The following is an 18986-nucleotide window of genomic DNA, read 5'->3' as shown; positions in this document are numbered from 1 at the left end:
GTATGTATGTATGTATGTATGTATGTATGTATGCATCCATACATGCATGAATGTATGTATGTACCTTTTTTGAGCAGCATGTTCCATTACAAATGAGAAGTAATACTACATGCCTAGGTTTACCTTCAAGTACATAATCCATTTACATTATATATTATGATGTTTCCGTTCTAGATTAAATATGGATTAGTGTAGTTCATCTACTATGTGTAACTGCCAAGATAATACTGTTACTTCTTAGTCTAACTTATTTTCCTATTCCTAACCTATGGAGTACTAGAACCTATTTACATATTGTAGCATTTAAATATTTACAGTATTTACATATTTACTATCTTTTTGATGAGCCTATTTTCAAATAAATTATATCATCTAATATTCTAGCTTATTTACACAACATAAGTAACCTATTTTGGACCCTTATCACTTACGTCTGACTTTTAACCTCTTTATCTTCCCAAATAACTTATCCTTATATACTAGCCAGCCTACTGTAGTTGTACAAAGTCTATCTATTAGCAAACTTTATAAAATGTTTTATATAACTTTTCATTAATTTTGTCTTGTCCACAGGCCACTTCCCACCACATTTATGTATAGACTGGATTAGTGTAAGTATGTATGTATGTATGTATGTATGTATGTATGTATGTATGTATGTATGTATGTATGTACAGTATGTACAGTATGTATGTATGTATGTATGTAGCCTACGTATGTATGTATTCACACTCCAAATGGCTATATACCCGGTGGCAGTGGTAACTAATTACACTCAATAATGACAATAATAAACACAATTAATAATAATAATAATAATAATAATAATAATAATAATAATAATAATAATAATAACAGGGAGCATCCTAAATTAAATGAAGCACGATCACTTAAAATATCATATAAAGTAAATCTAATTTGTATCTTAACCCTACTGTAAGTTCGAACTAAAACCCACGAGTATGATATGTTCACACCTGCGCAAGTACCTTTCAGCACTACACTCATTTCGCGGACAACTCACTCATTACTCTGGAACTACGACACATTTCACTGATTCTATCCTGATTTCACTAACACTTCAAAAACATTTCACTGTTCAAATACTTTGCACTGTCACTATAAACTATAAAGCTTCACTGACAGGAACATACTTCACTTACACAACACACTTCACTGACACAACACACTTCTTCACTGACACAACACTTCAATAACAAAATATCAATTTCACCCTTTAAATAGTGTGTATAATATACTATAGTCTATTTGTAAAGTCCTTATGCCTATTTTATATGACGTCTTTGCCGACCGTTGGTCTAGGACAGCGTTGTCAGAGACTAAACGGAGCGGAGCGCTCTAGACTGGTTGCGTGCTCCGGTGTTTCCACAGACATAAGCAAGTTCACGCTCCGATATAGCTCCACAACTGGTTTTGGAGCTTACAACTCTGACACTACTGGCCTAGGATTAAGGTCTAGAACATGCATCGCCGACTGAAAACTCTGGTAAGTAATTTATAATGCTATGCAGTGGTGTATGTGCTCCAGAACCCAGTGAGTGGGCATAGATGAGTGTAGGAGCAACGCGTAAGAGTATGAGTGGCAACGGACTCCTGTAGTGGCGAGTGGTCAGACCTTCAACCTGCCATACAGTCGGTCCGGGTTCGAGTTCTGTTCAGGCCTCGGTTTTTCATTGAAAAATCTATAGTTTCACATGTGGAGAACAATGTCGCAGATGAGATTTTCTCGGGGTTCTCCCGTTCCCCATATTAGGCATCTACATCATTCCGACAATATTTCTCCACTTCGTCACCATTCCATAGCATTCTCCGGACTTCGGCTGGCGACGCACGGAGAAGGTTGGCCTAGGGACGAATGGGGTTGGTTGCTCGAAACCTGGGAACGCAGCGAACCTTAGTGTAGTCAGCCGGTGTAGGTTTGGGAAACCGCCTGGATTGAGGGTTAGCGCAATAGATCGTGAAAGGTCGCAGTGCTAGGTCGTAGTGCCCCTTCCCGAAATTTCATTCCATTCCATGAGTGGCAGCAACTCGTGTGTAGAGAAAGGGTTTCCTTATTGACAGATATCGGCGACAAATGGAGGTTTCTTCGCTTCCCTTAACAAAAGGATTTAAAGATTCAGTAAAGCAAAGAAATTTTCATCTGTAAAATTATCTCCTTCACTAGTGAATACGGTAAAATGCCAGTATAACGAAATCCTAAGGATCTCTGAATTTACTTCGTTGCAGGAAATTTCGTTATATCGAAATATGTTATTTTATAAACCAAAAAAGCAGGCTTATTCATTTCCCATTACTTACGCCGTAAATTAATAGCTGAACTTGCATTGCATTTCAAAAGAAAAAGTTTCAAGAAAGGCATAGCAGAAGTACAAATTTTAAGTTTTATGAAACACTTTCTAGGACAAGATGTGCCATGTTGGAAAGTCACGTTGCGAGATTAGTGAGCTGAGCTGTGATTGGTAGAAGGAAACTAAATGGAGAGCTCAAGGAAACAACTGTATGAAAAAAACGAATACGAAATTTACAGACATATTTATCATAGTAGACATACTACATTAGCTAGACATTTAACGACCGTGTGATCACTATGCAGTTGCAATGTTTTTGTAATATAAAATATGTCTCTATTTGCTAACGAACTGTACTCTATATTTTTAAAATACTTTTCGTATAGGTAGATTTTTGAGCGAATTTTTTTCTCGTAAAAGCGAAATTCGTTAAATTGAAGTATTTTAACAATAAATTATATAGGAAAGAGGCAGGGGACAGAAAATAATTTCGTAATACAGAATATTTCGTTGTATTGGTCTTCGTTATAACGATATTTTACTATATATTGCGTTTCTTACAATGATGCCAGATTCTAAATTCCATTTCCTTAGAATGTTCAGCCTTTGAATGCAGATTACCCTCTGTGCATAATTTCTCGCGTGCTGTTTGTCCAACCGTTTTTTCAAAGAAAATAAAATGCGGTAATCCGATGCTTAAGACCTGGAATTGCGGAGGAGGGACTACCGACGAAAATTTCATTATAATTTTCTTTGCTAGTCGAACAATGTGTGACCTTGCATTGTGGTGTAGGCGAGGAATACCTTCACGATTGATTTGCCAGGTTGTTTATGACGAAGAACTTAATTAATTCGGTTCTGCTGTTTTCAATACACGTATGTACATGGGCGGTGGCAGTTCCTCCTTGAGGAAGAGGCTCATAATGGATGAGTTCTGCTGAAGTTTGCTAGACATAACTAAATATTCTGTTGGTATAGTGATTCTTACCTGCAGGCACTAAATACGAGTGTCACAGGCGATCCCAATGCACACTATCAACATTTTGGCAATGACAATAGTAATTCAACTATTAGACGCCTATACGCTTACTTACTTACTTATTTCCTTACTTACTTACTTACTTACTTACTTACTTATGGCTTTTAAGGAACCCGGAGGTTCATTGCCGCCCTCATATAAGCCCGCCATTGGTCCCTATCCTGAGTAAGATTAATACACTCTCTATCAACATATTCCATCTCCCTCAAATACATTTTAATATTATCCTCCCAGCTACGTCATGACCTCCCCAAAGGTCTCATTTCCTCCGGCCTCCCAACTAACACTCTATATGCATTTCCGGATTCGCCCATACGTGCTACATCCCTGCCCATCTCAAACGTCTGGATTTAATGTTCCTAATTATGTCAGGTGAAGAATACAATGCGTGCAGTTCTGCGTTGTGTAACTTTCTCCATTCTCCTGTAACTTCAGCCTTCTTAGCCCCAAATATTTTCCTACACCCTTAATCTCTGTTCCTGTCTCAAAGTGAGAGTTCAAGTTTCACAACCATACAGAACAACTGGTACACGCTATGTGTAAAAATTAAAGGCAGCATCTATAGTGAGGGTCACGTAAGAACAGTTCCTTAACAGCAAATATTGCTGTCTTGTCAGTGTTGCCAACTGTTACCAGATACCACCATATGAAGTAAAATCATGATTCTACGTACTGAATGACTTATTACTTACCTACTTTATGTTTATGTTGGAAGGTTATTCTAAATAATTTCAATAATTTGTAACATATTTTCGTAGGCAAACTATACGAGAAAGGGATCAACATGTTAGATATAGCTATTGTCTGGAAAATGAAATTCATTGCTTTGACTGAACAGTTTACGATTCACGAGACCTAACCTTAAAATGTATTTTGTTTCACCACATGAAATTATTAGTAGGCCTACTAACTCCGAAAATCGAATGCCACTTTGAAATGTATGCTTAAGAATATTTACTCCTAATAATTTTGCTATTCTAGTTATAATTGCTGTCTCTGTGAGCATAATTCTTTCTTCATTATCTTCTTTCGGTTAAATCTGAAAGAACAGAACGCCAGTAGGGGAAGTTACATACTGATATTAATTAATTATTAGTATGTTCAGATTTCACTATCTTTCAATAACCGGCTCAGAAATCTAGTACAATTTTAATTTCGTGGAACTCCAGTACCGACAACGTCCGTCTCAGTTACCAACATAACAATTACAAAATCACTACCATTTGTAGTATTTGTCAGTATCGAAGTTAGTGAAAGAAAATTCAACCTGCAAACTAAAAAATCACCACAATCCACTAGCATATGTAGTAATGGGGAAAAAATGGTTAGGTCTCACCCTTAGGGTATGAAGTAAGCTGACCCGGACTATAATCATACGGAGTCGACTAGAACTATTGTGCCAATAAGACACGCACATCAGAGTTTTAAGTATCTCGTAATCAGGACTATTCAGTTAACTGGTTAACAGGTATTGCTGCTAAATGTTCTCACTCTGTTTAACATATATGTTGTCAGATATTATTAAAAATTAACATGTCAAATTATTTCTGTCCAAAATACAAGTTCTATCTGTTTCTATACTGGAATGCAATAAAAGTTAACTGAGACATAAACGGCGGAATTACATAAACACCGTCGAACACGACCCTTCCTGCATCATCAACATTTCAGAGGCCCTCAGTACGATCGATGATTTGCGATGGCACGGACTACGGTCGGTCGACTCAAGAAAATGGGTCATACCACACAAAAGAGTGATCTTCGCAAAAAAAAATTGCTGCTTTGTACCACTTAAGACTGAATAACACGACCGCAGATCAGTTAGAATGAAATTGGAATGGAATTTTCAGAAGGGGGCACTATCACCCAGCACTGCTACTTTTTACAATCTATTGCGCTAACCCTCAAGTTAGGCGCATTCCAAGATCCACACCGGCTGACTACACTAAGGTTCGCTGCGTACCCAGATTTCGAACACGACACTACACTCGTCCCTAGACAGCCCCCTCCGTGCGTCGCCAGTAGTCTTATAACACAAGATTTAATTTACATTGAAATTTTTGTGTTTTTCCAAATCATTCCTTACCCAACTATGTTGTTTCCAAAACTTGCCTTCTTCTAGTTATAATTCCAAAACTTGCCTTCTCTAATTTCAACATTTAAATAAAAACCTTACTGAACAAATTAACCTACTGAGCTTCTATTTTTAACCTACATACGATATCCCTTTCTCTCTTATACCGAATTTTGCACACCTCTACTCCCTCTTACTTATCTGTCCGATTCCACAGTCTCTCTCGGTATCATAACTTAAATAAATGTTATCACAATATGATAACACGCTAGAAATACCACTGCACACATCATCTCTTTATTCTTCATCTTTCACTGTTTCTACTTCTCGTCACTGGAATTCTCTGCCGCCTGAAGTCAAGGGCTGCTGAACTTTAATTTCCTTTAAATGTAAATTACAAAAATATCTTATGATGAGTTGCCAGGCCTAACGCGTTGCAAATATTTAATGGAACGTGTTCCACTGTACTTTTTTTTGTTTCTTATTTTTATTGTGTAATCATGTAAATCGTGTTTATTTATCACTTAACACCAATATGTATCCCACTGTGTTGTTTTTTATTATTAATCTATTTTTTGTGCACATTTTATTCAATTGACGGTTTCTGGTTTAATTATGTGAATCCTACTTAATTGTAATCTAATACTAATATGTATACTAATGTGTTTATTGTTATTTTTACTGTGTACATTTTTTATTGAATTATCGGCTTCTGTTTTTATGTGATTCGTATTTGATTCTAACAACATTAATATGTATTCCACTATGTTAATTTTTATTTAAAATTTTTATGTAACTACCTCTTTTGACCTCATTATGTAACCTAAATTGTATCAGTATGTAATTGCTTAATTCCGATCCAGTTGTATGTTCACCTATGTAAGCAAGTTTTAATCCTGGTTGAGTGTTAGAGAAGGCCTTATGGCCTTAACTCTGCCAGGTTAAATAAAGCCATTATTATTATTATTATTATTATTATTATTATTATTATTATTATTATTATTATTATAACATATTTACTTTAAAGGGTGAAAAAATATTCTTACTTTAACATAAAAAATGGGAAAAATATTTTTCTTGATTTGTGAAATAAAAACATCACAAGTGTAATAAGACACATTTTGGAACTGTAGAACTCATTTGTTAAATTCAACTGAACTATTATAAAAATCATTACGAAATATATCATCCTAAAAAATACTGATTGATAATGAAAACTCTCTTAACTTCGACATTTGTGTTAGAGCAATATTTGCTTAAAATGCGTATCAGTTAGTGCACAAAAAAATATTGTCTTAAAATATTATAATTTATACAAATTGAAAGGAATGTGGCCCAACGTCTTACCTTGCTGTAGTTGGCGCTCGAAGGGTCTACGTCCACTGTAGCCAAGTAGTCAGGACGATGAGTTTCCTGCGGTGAGGGCTGTATGCAGGGCACATAGATCAGCTTCTCACGAGGACCGTTCTTCATTGCTTCCAGGGGCGTCCTGTAGCCTGGCCCGCATTCTGAACCTATGCAAACCAATTAATACGTTCACTTACATTTTAGGACGACAGTCTCTTCGCTACTAAGATTTTAACTATAGATACACTCTAGTCCTAAGGTAATCGAGTCGGCATCTGTAATCTCATAAGGCAGCGGTCATCAGCACAGTGCACCCTCGGGCTAGCGTCTCTTACCCGCGGATAAGAGATAATTAGACTAGTGTGCATCCGTGGCTGTTGGCGGATATGCCTTCTCCCTTTCCCTTCATACAGTAGAACCCCGATTATTCGTCACCCTATTATCCTATCAGCGGATTATCCGACTGTATTTCACTCTATTGTTTATTTCTTTGCTGCGGAAAAAAGTATGTATTCTATACCTTATATTAGTGCCTATTCTTTTCTAGAGTCTATTATTATAAGCCTTTATCCATATAATATATATATATTACAAGCGTACTGCCAGCAATAGGAACAGTTACCGGTAGGCCTACTTGAAGGTGTTTTTCCCAGATTATAAAATAATCACTACCTGCTTTCAAAGAAATGGTCCCAAAAACTTCCGCAAAATTTAGAGCAAACCCGTGCAGCATTCAGTCCTTGTTCTACTGTTGGAGTGCTCGTACTTCATAATTGCTATCCAAAATATCTTCCACGAGTGTCAAAATTGTTTTAGTAAGTATCAAAATAAAAATACAAATAAATAATTGATCAATTTGCGAAAAGAGAAATCGCGGCTTCTCTCGCATCAGAATACGAAACTGGCATTACAAATGTGCGCGATTTAATTAAAAACAAGAATGAAGTGGACAAAATCTGTAAATCTACAATAAGAAGCCTCTACTATTCCTATCTTTCCACAAAGAATCAACGCAAGGAATTTACTTGGCCCTTATAAAGCCATTGTTGACAACCGGACTTAAATTATTACCAATAAACTTCTGATTCTCTATTTAGCGTGTTAAACACAAAACCACGGTGGAAATTATGAAACTGTGTTATGCACTTAATTTACGAAAATATTTTATGGTACGGATTATCCGATTTTTCGATTAACCGTCCAGTCCACCCCCTTCATTACCACAGATAATAGAGGTTCTACTGTATTTCGATACACTCCTTACCTGTAACACATTTCAGCGAATGCTGACGACCACTGTCTTTAAGCCTTGGTTTTTCTGAACCGACGCATGCGACGTTCGAGGCCCGCCTAGCACAAATCCGGACTTCACGAGAGATAGTGAGTGGCTTCTATAACTGCGAATGCCATTCGTAAATCCAATATTAACAGGTAGGCCATCCTGCCTCAGGTCTGTCAGGGCTAGGTCTCATCCTTACACGAGCACCTGATAAACCCCCAGGGCCCGAAGCCCCAAGCCCTTAGCAACATCTGAGACCCGTACTAACCCTCCCTCCACCTTGGGGAGAAAAGTTGACTGTGTTGGTGGAATGCAAGAGGAGGATGGAATATCACGAGAAAAATCCTCTGCGAGGTCTGCTTTTTTACCACAAATTCTAACACGACCTGGCTGGAGATCGAACCCTGGATAGAAGACCAGCGGGCTAGAGCTGTGCCACAGACGTGGCTTTCCTATCCATCTCGCCGAAGTTTACGTACAGTAAGTTACTCTGACAGTGGAATGGAAAATATTACAGTAAGCAGTAACGAATAACAGGATGACTAATTAACACACAATATGTTAACTGTACTAACTCGTCTGACATTCTATTTGTCATGTAACAAAGTACTACATGCTGCCTTCAGTCCGCGAGTGAAGTGCCTTCCAGTGCACTTGTGTTTGGAGAGAAGAACGGAGAATTACATCTACTTAAACAAGTTGCATATATTTCATTAAGCTGATTTTAATGAATGAGTTATGGATAACAAAACAACAGTTCGATTGCAGAATAAACTCCTATATAAGTATTCATTAGAGTAAACAAACAATATTCACACTAGAGTCGTGCAATGTTCGAACATGAGAGAGGATATCAAGATACTACCAACTTCGCCATATTTCTTAGACATCCCAACAGTACCTTAAAATGAAACATGTTAACTAATATACCCGAGCCAGTTGAGAAACTGGTAAGAGACCAGGGGTGGCTTTCGAAGAGGGGCTGCGGAGTTGCAGCACCCCCAGACATTTGTGGCTCTTTTCTCGTTTTATGTTGTGAAATGCATTTATTATACAGTCTCTATTTATCAGCTCGAATTTTTTAAAAAATTTCGCTCTCAATGACATGCACGCAATCGTTAGTGAAGTCACTTTCCTCCCCTGGTGCTGCCAGAGCGAAACCAGAGACAAGGACTATGAGTGAAGCCACTTCCTCCCCTGGAGCTGCCAGTCTCATCTCGGATGCTTTGCGCGTTAGTTTTACTCCTCCTCCCTGCTACCTCTGGCCGTGAATCCAGAGTTTCCAGGCGCTGCAAAATTTGCAGCAGTTTGTCAGTAGCGCGCAGTTTTAAATACATTTTCTTTAATGTTGTGAGTATAACAAGTGCAACAATGTTTAATTCTGTACAATATTTACAGTCTATTCAGTTCAGTACCTTAACAGTTCAGGAGAAATGTGAAATTAAGTGCCCATCAGTTGAATCTCATAATGGAAAGAGCCGCTAAACAAAATACAAAGGCTCGCATATTTTTTGATAATTTATCCAGTATCCCTGCTTTCGTCTCTCGATCTCCATACAGTCTGTATTAGATTAATGTGTTTCAAAGACAATTCCATCAGCTGGGGCAACAAGATGGATTTAAAATAAGAACAGTAAATGTTGTTCATGAGAAGAAGGAGCCATTGCTAGAATGTTTTCAAACCATAATGAAATCTGAAACATCTAACGTCACAATAAATGAGGCAAGCGCCCTGGTGCGTACTCCTGAATATAAAAAATTAATTCACTCGCAACTGCAGGGGTTATATCAGCATCTCCGGTGTGCCGGAATTTTGTCCGCAGGATTCTTTTAAATGCCAGTAAATCTACTAGAATGAGCCTGTCTCATTTAAACACAACTTGCAAGATAAGGCGCATGGAACTAATCTTTAAATAAAGTAAGTTGCTTGGTTTATTTTTGTATGCAGCCCCCCTTAACTCAATACTCACGAGCCGCCACTGTAAGAGACCTTATGTTCGGTTCATGTTTGCAGAGTCTCTGTAGAACCGAAGCTCCCTTTGCGTTTGTTCAATCTTTCCCCTTTCTTACATAATATCTTCGGTGCCTTTCTCCTTAGTTCCTCCTTTTCCTGCACCTTTATGCTTTAGATGCATCTACACGGTTCAACTTTCCTTTTAACTTTAAGCATTCAAGCAATGCATGAAAGAATGAACGAAACGCATTCAATTGTGCAAGTTTTTTTTCCCAATAAAAATGAGAGTGCATATACGGCAAATGAAAGCTACCCATAGCCGAAACTGAAAATTCTTTTGTTTGATCATGGTAGACATTTTAAGCTGAAAATGGCGGCTTTATTGAAGATTATAGCAAATGCGAGTGTCTATAGCAGTGGTCGTCAGCATTCGCTGAAATGGGTAACGGGTATGCAGTGTATCTGAATATGCACCGTCGTTCAGAAGTGATAGGGAGAAAGCATACCCGCTAGCTGCCACGGATGCACGATACTGCAGTCTGTTATCCGCGGGTAAGAGACACTAGCCCGAGGGTGCATTGTGTTGATGATCGCTGGTCTATGAGGTGTTCAACCACAATTTTACGAATCAAGTAGACCTAAGTACTGGATTGATATTTAATATTTATTAATTAAAATATATACGTAGTGAAAATGACGTTCAACACGGCGTACCGTGTAGATATAAAATCTGTATGCATATTAATTGAACGTTCATTTTCAATTAGATTCTTTCAACATTCTCCTCAGATTGCATGCGTAAACGCATGGAAGAAAAATTGAACAGTGTTAATGCACCTTATGACGTGTTTTGCAACTTACCATTCTCATTCAATTTTTACATGTTAAATCTATTTATCAATAATTTATTATTTAAAATAGGACCTTCAAAGAGTTTGTAATTGTCTCTACTGAAGAAGCACACAATAGATCAAAGCAATAATGATCTTCAGATCCTTTTAGGTTACCTCAGAGGGATATAAGAACAAAATTAAGATGACTAAATTAGATAAATTAATGATGAAGGATCGGTGAAGCGGAGAAAAATTCTCTCCGGCACCGGGATCCGAACCCGAGTTTTCAGTTCTACGTGCTGACGCTCTACCCACTAAGCCACACTGGATTCCAATTCCGATGCCGGATTGAATCCTCTCAATTTAAGCTCCACTTCTTCCCTTTAGCGGCCAACCCTCATGCACTGTACCACAGATGCGTGACAGTGGTACAATGTCCAACACACTATGTGCAGAGGTGCACTCATTACGAGTACTAAGTGGCCGGGATCTGACGGAATGAGCGCCGTCTTAAATGACTAAGTGATTATATACGCATATCATATTATTGCGATGTACCGAAGTACATATGATATTTCCGTGGAGGAATTCTGCGTTATCATAATATGATAAAGGAAATATATGTACTTCGGTACTTCGCAATAATAGATAAATTAGGCTAGATAGGCACAATGTTAACTGAAGTAACAAGAATGTGATGATGATGATTATTATTATTATTATTATTATTATTATTATTATTATATTGGTTGAGTGGAACACAAGTCCTTAAGACCTTAACTATGCGAGTAAAAATAAATCAATCAAATAAATAATAGTACATTATGCAATGAGCCTACAATGGTAGTAATTAAGACACGAGTATGTTTATGAAACGAGCCCAAGCGAGTTTCATAATTTTCATACGAGCGTCTTAATTACCATTATAGGCAAGTTTCATACGACTTTTTATGCTCGACCATATTTCTAACTTGAAATTATTCATAGGTATTCATGTTATTCTTATCTGACTGGGGAGCGGAACTGACCTTGTGCAATATCTCGTAAATTGTGAGATGTGCGCAGACGCGAAAGTATTGATTTTTTCCGAGGAACAAATGTCATTGACCTTGATATAATCTAGAGAGTAAAATGAACATTAATCTTGATATAACCTTTAAATTGATTTATACATTGAAAAACGAGATGACAAATTGAATTTATTTGAATATTATTTACAATTAACGCTAATTGTTATAGTAACAGAACATAACCTTCTGCGAAAGTATTGGATTTCCAGCCTCCGTGACGTTTCGCTAGTTGTCTTTCGATTGCATATCCGAGAATAATCGATACTTGCGCGTTCGTATTGCTACAATGGTGTTTTTTTTAATTGGGTTATTTTACGACGCTATATCAACATCTAGGTTATTTAGCGTCTGAATGATATGAGGGTGATAATGCCGGTGAAATGAGTCCGGGGTACAGCACCGAAAGTTACCCAGCATTTGCTCGTATTGGGTTGAGGGAAAACCCCGGAAAAAACCTCAACCAGGTAACTTGCCCCGACCGGGATTCGAACCCGGGCCACCTGGTTTCGCAGCCAGATGCGCTGACCGTTACTCCACAGGTGTGGACACAATGGTGTTTTCTGATTGGTGGAACATCTGAACTTTAATGAATAGGTGTACTTTAATGAGGTCCATTAAAGGGCTGCTACCAGGTGTATAATTACTACATTTCGGCATGGTCGAGCATAAATAAATAAACAATTTAAAATGTATGAAAGATCATCGTAGTATCATTCTTTATCACCAGAATGCATTGTGAATAGTCTGCGGGGTCTAGTTTTGAATAATGAAAAGGCTAGAACGTCAACTGCACACAAACAAAATGCAAATTATTATGCTTAATAATACTTATGCCGCTCGCGAAACATTACGTCACGTCCATATAATATATGAACAACTAACCTTATCTCCGTACGTCTTGGGACAGAATATGTCCCTAGTTATGAACATACTAGTCAGGATTAGGAGAATTTAGGCTTATTATTTAATGTGAAGAGTCACAAGATTCATTATATTATTTTATAAACAAGATTTCTTTTTGCAAAATTTGAATGAAGACTGGCGGAAAGATAAGCAACGCGAATAGATCCAAGAGTAAAACAACACAATCATTAGTAATAAATTACTAATAATGGTCAATGTAGAGTATCCACCGCCCACAGAACGAATATTGGTTAAACGAGCGTTGAGCGACTTCCGCCGATTTTGGAATAGACACCGACGCACTTAGGTTAGGTTAGGTTAGTTTAGGCTTTTATTATCCCGTCAAGGTGAAGGTGAAAGCGATTGAGTGTGATTTTTTTGTTTTCTATGTTGGCAGTTCAAGTGCGTCGGTGTCTATTCCAAAATCGGCGGAAGTCGCTCAACGCTCGTTTCACCCGATTATTTCACACTTTTATCACTGCCAATGTTGCGCTATAAACCAATTTTCGCAAATATAATGTAAAAGACTGCCTACACAAGCAACAAGTTATACTAAATGTTTAGGATTAGTGTAAAACTGGCCTATGTCTCCTATAGTGGACGGGACTTGAGTAACATTCACCCAAAAGCTTAATACAATTTCTCCGTTTTTGCTTCTTTTCGAGATAAAAATTGTTTTATATGAAACATTTCATAGCGTGTTCTGGGAAAGTCGTTGTTTCAGTTCCCAATATGGTCAGTCAATTTAAGAGAGCAGTATATTATGATAATAAATGATTGAAAGAATTTTAATTTTTTCCCTTAAACGTGCAGAAACCTGATGCGAACAAATGTAACTTTTCGTTCTGTAAAGGAATTTTGAAATGTTACATTTGTTCTGATCAAATTTCTGCTTATTTAAAGACATAACTAAAATTTATGCATAAATAATTATATGTAGGCCTATATAGCCTGACAGACAGCGTGACAGTCTCTTGTGTCGCGCGCGAAACATAACGTGACGTCAATAGTCTACGAACAGAAAACTAACCTTATTTTCGTACGCCCTGGGACAGAATACGGTCCCTGTTTATGAACATACTAGTCAGGTAGTCATGATTAGGAGAATATAGGTTTATTAATTAATGTGAACAGTCACAAGTTTCATGATATTTATAAACAAGAATCCATTTTGCAAAATTTGAATGAAGACTAGCGGAAACATAAGCAGCAAAGCGAATACATCCAACAGTAACACAACATAGTCATTAGTAATAAATTACTAATAATATTTCGCAGAGACCAAACTTTAGCTCGTATATAGCTATGCTTTAAGTAAAGCAATACATAGCTTCAACACATATTAGCCTATAATAATTTCATCTAAACTTATTTCACACGTTCCAAAGGCGAACTAACCTGTATGTAGCGGCATTTTCCTCTCTGTCCTGCACAACACTCCCCAAGCACGGCCAACAACTGACTGTGTGAGCTCGCCAGTGCAAGCTGCTCAAAGCATACGACAGTTGACCTTGACTACTCCTCAGGTCAATATACAAGCTTCGTCCACACATTATGCCTAATATGTCAGCGATATCGCACTGTTAGTTTAGCCTTTCTCCGGATCAAACTCCATTTCACGTTACATAAAGCATTCCTTCTTCTTCGATCCCCTACTCGTCTCTACGCTTACACATAACAATCAAATCCACAGTCACCAGCAATTTTGTTCCGATCTCCCTCATCAAGACCTTTTTTTCACTCTCATCTGTAGACGGAGGAGAGACCCGAAGCCTTACACTGCAGCCTGAGGCTTATTGTGCTTACCACTCCTATTCTGTGAATGATTGGGTAGCCGAACGGCCGCGCTCTTGTACAAGTACAGCACACGGCTCCGTGAACTTAATCCGGGCTATGTTTTGGATAGGGCCCGGTCTTTGATGAAGAATCATATTTTTTCTGAGTAGTCGGAGACAAGTATATGATTAGGTCTCGTGACCAGAATATTGTACGAAATGGAAATATAAAAATTGTAAATTTATCCTTTGAAGAGGTGGAAAAATTCAAATACCTGGGAGCAACAGTAACAAATATAAATGATACTCGGGAGGAAATTAAACACAGAATAAATATGGGAAATGCCTGTTATTATTCGGTTGAGAAGCTTTTATCATCCAGTCTGCTGTCAAAAAAATCTGAAAATTAGAATTTATAAAACAGTTGTATTACCGGTTGTTCTTTATGGTTGTGAAACTTGGACTCTCACTTTGAGAGAGGAACATAGGTTAAGGGTGTTTGAGAATAAGGTGCTTAGGAAAATATTTGGGGCTAAGAGGGATGAAGTTACAGGAGAATGGAGAACGTTACACAACACAAAACTGCACGCATTATATTCTTCACCTAATATAATTAGGAACATTAAATCCAGATGTTTGAGATGGGCAGGGCATGTAGCACGTATGGGCGAATCCAAAATGCATATAGTGTTCGTTGGGAGGTCGGAGGGAAAAAGACCTTTGGGGAGGCCGAGACGTAGATGGGAATATAATATTAAAATGGATTTGAGGGAGGTGGGATATGATGGTAGAGACTGAATTAATCTTGCTCAGGATAGGGACCTATGGCGGGCTTGTGTGAGGGCGGCAATGAACCTCTGGGTTCCTTAAAAGCCAGTAAGTAAGTAAGTAAGTGAGTAAGTAAGTAAGTAAGTCGGAGACAATGTATAGTAGCACATAAGTACATTCTCCAAGAAATATGTTAGATCTGTGGGTTTATGTAGGTAATCAGAATGAATTTTTCCATGCTTTCCAGATTAAAGTCTTTTTTTTTTTATTTATTATGTAGTTTTAGATTATTTTCTTTATTTTACAGATTTTTATAGGTCATTTTCACATTGTCTATGTTTAATTTACATTGCTACATATTTTTATAGTTTATTTTTTATTTTAGTAGGTTATTTTACGACGCTTTATCAACATCTCAGGTTATTTAGCGTCTGAATGAGATGAAGGTGATAATGCCGGTGAAATGAGTCCGGGATCCAGCACCGAAAGTTACCCAGCATTTCCTTATATTGTGTTGAGGGAAAACCCCGGGAAAAACCTCAACCAGGTAACTTGCTCCGACCGGGAATCGAATCCGGGCCACCTGGTTTCGCGGCCAGACGCGCTAACCGTTATTCCACGGTTGTGGACTTTAAGGGCCGTATTCATAGACATTCTTATTGCGGGCTTCCGGCGGATGATCAGCGAACTAACGTTTTTCGTATTCATAAACCACTGTTAGCGATATGATATGATATGAAACCTGTATAAGTAATCAGTCGATAGCCGGGGCTAGTTTAGCACGCTCGTAGCGCGGGCTAGCGAAATGTCTATGCATAGCACCCTTAGAGTTTACCTGCAATTCACAACACCCATAATAAGCTCTGTAAACTGATATTATTACTATGAGCACAAGAGAATGAATGGAAATAAAACCGCGGATTGGTCCCTACGATATTGTTGTAATTCATAGAAAACAAATGCAACAGGAAACATTTTGCTGTAGTTCTGATAAATATGTTTCATAAGTTTTAATGGAATTATGCTTTTCGCAACAGTTCATTTCCTTTATGGGATCCAGAATAACATTTCTGTTTATAGTTTATTTTCTTCAAGATCATTTAAAGGACAAACATAAATATTGTCACATACTTATGCAGATTACGAGTTTATATTTAGATAGGTAGAGATTCTTTTGCCTCTTCAAATGATCCAACCATTTTTAACAAACAAAGAATCAACTAAACGTCCCAACACTGGAAATGGATATGACAGACTTTGCCAGTTTATGCTGCTTTTTAACTTGGTTATTTAACGACACTGTATCAACTACTAGGTTATTTAACGTCGATGGGATTAGTGATAGCGAAATGAGGCCGAGGATTCGCGATTACGATAGGGGAAAACCTAGGAAAAATCTAACCAGGTAATCAGCCAAGCGGGAATCGGGCGCTGAGCGCTACTCAGGATCGGCAGACAAGCGCCTTAGCCGACTGAGCTACACCGGTGGCTTTTATGCTCTTGAGGACTAGTCTTTGGTTATGAAAAAACGCTCTTGCAGTAATACAGGGACATCATTTTATTTTTACTTCAATTTTTATTGTACCTGAGTTTTTGAATGTACTTCACTCCCACCCATTCTACTAATTAAGTTCCAACTCCACACAGAGCCAAGACCGCAGATAGTAAGCAGTACTGAGTTACTGAGTATAGTACGTTCCAGAAATATGTTCGCGTTTTCCAGTGACGAAAGAGCTTTCAATATTGAATCATATTTTCGCACAGATACTGTCCGTTTGCCTATGTCGCATCCTGATTTCCCCCACCTGCTTCTGCTCGCCCCTCTGTAAAAGCTGGGCTGTCTTAGCTCTTTTCTGAAAACATTAATTTCTCTTAGGAATTGGGCGTTTACGTAATATTATACAGCTGTTTAATTTAACTTAAATAAAAGGGCCTCGTTAAATAATTAACTGTCACGTGATTTCCTCCCTTTCTACAATCCTGCGGCATAACCACTTGGACGGACAGTAGATAGCATGTCTGAGTAATTTTATATTTTCGGGTCGGGCAGAAGTGAAGATTGAATTAACAGTACGTAGAGCAGGTATAGAATTATTTCAACATGAGTTACTAGTACGAAGGACGAAACTGGCAATTGGAATTAGATGCAATAGTCTATAGTGCGATAATATGCACAAAAGAACTGAAGCCTGTATCGAAATGAACGGCCACCATTTTCAAAATTGTGTTTAAATATTCATATTATGATTATTTTTCAATTTAACTTCTTTCTCTATATTGTACGCTAATGTGCTGTAGACAGTATAATATACACCGCATAATGAATACGTTCGCATGGATAACTCACTTCGTGAGTAAAAACACTTATTCTTAATACAGTACTGTACTTTCATTAAAGAAAAACCTAATGAAAATTATCAAACTCAAAATCGCGATATTTCCTAGTTTACGTAAATGGATGAACTACTTTTCTTCCTTCCTATACCTAGTAGAGTGATTTGTGTTTTACGCCAGTATCATCGAACTCCAGTCTTGAAGGGGGGAGCAAGCGGTGTTTCCGGTTCTCTAAAGGTATAGACAGGTTAATATTAAAAATGTTAGTAAAAATAAAATGATGTCCCTGTATAAAAATGAGTATAAAGCTGACACATACTTTCTCATACGTTTTACGCGTTTCGCAACAATCAATTCTTATGTCATGTTGGGAACAATATAACGGTTTAAAGTTTATTTTCTTGAACATCATTCAAAAGATATACTTAAATGAAGTCACATAGGCAACTATCTACTTGGAGAGAAAGATACGTTTTCGTTCTTGGATTGTACAGTAGTGGCATAAAAACCGGACCGACCCTTGTAGCTGATTTCAGAGTCACAGATTCAAATTTTGCTAGTCACAAAACACATCCATCTTGTATAATTAATTGTAACAGTGAAATCTATTGCATTTGTTCGATTCTTACCGTCTTTTGTTTCCTCCAGTGCCTCAAACTTACTGACGAAAAAACTTTGAGAGTTTTATTTTCATCTGGCATCAATATTACATTTCTACCTCTATTCGGCAAAGATAACTACGTATTTTTACATTAAATAGCAGTACATACTTCTGGCTTCACTATCCAACCATTCATATTGAAAGTACCACAGTTTGACACAATACACAGCACAGGATCGGTCCGGTTTTTTTGCCACTATTGTACAGTCTTAGAAAAACGTTTTGTGTCACAGATACTTTATAAGTCCAAGAAAGGAGACAGTGAGCATGATTACACTTACAACGAAAGAAAACTAATTTTATTACCTCAACTAGTCGTTCTCTTGTGAACCAGGTCGCTCGTCCTCTGATCATGCGCGCTGCCTCCTTTCTGGGACTTGTAAAGTATATGTGCGACAATTTTTTTTAAGACTGTACGTAAATAATTACTCTTCATACTTTCAAAACCAACATTTAACTTCATTTGTAAAATTTACAGGTTAAGTAGAGTATGTATCCTGATTAACTTTGCACTAACCTATTAGAGGGGTTCGGCCGGCGCCGTGGATCGTGTCCCGGCATAACTCAGTAGGAAAGAGCGCTCAGCGCGCAGAGCTAAGAGATCCTGGGTTCGATTCCCGGTGCCGGTACGAATTTTTCT

The 18986-nt window shown here is 37.7% G+C and overlaps 1 protein-coding gene across 1 annotated transcript in view; it reads right to left on the bottom strand.

Moving 5' to 3' along the window:
* The window catches only part of LOC138706379 (methanethiol oxidase-like), a 61300-nt gene extending 46937 nt beyond the window's left edge, over nucleotides 1-14363 (bottom strand). Inside the window, exons 1-2 of the mRNA XM_069835591.1 lie at nucleotides 14207-14363; nucleotides 6770-6936 (exon numbers count right to left, since the gene is read on the bottom strand). Coding sequence (XP_069691692.1) covers nucleotides 6770-6936; nucleotides 14207-14222 — 183 coding nt within the window. The 5' untranslated portion in view covers nucleotides 14223-14363. The remainder of the gene's footprint in view (nucleotides 1-6769; nucleotides 6937-14206) is intronic.
* Nucleotides 14364-18986: the final 4623 nt, after the last annotated feature.

Source organism: Periplaneta americana, chromosome 1, assembly GCF_040183065.1.
Source record: "Periplaneta americana isolate PAMFEO1 chromosome 1, P.americana_PAMFEO1_priV1, whole genome shotgun sequence".
Classification (NCBI taxonomy): domain Eukaryota; kingdom Metazoa; phylum Arthropoda; class Insecta; order Blattodea; family Blattidae; genus Periplaneta; species Periplaneta americana.
The sequence above is the reverse complement of the archived record's forward strand: the minus strand, read 5'-3'. Positions and strand labels throughout refer to the sequence as shown.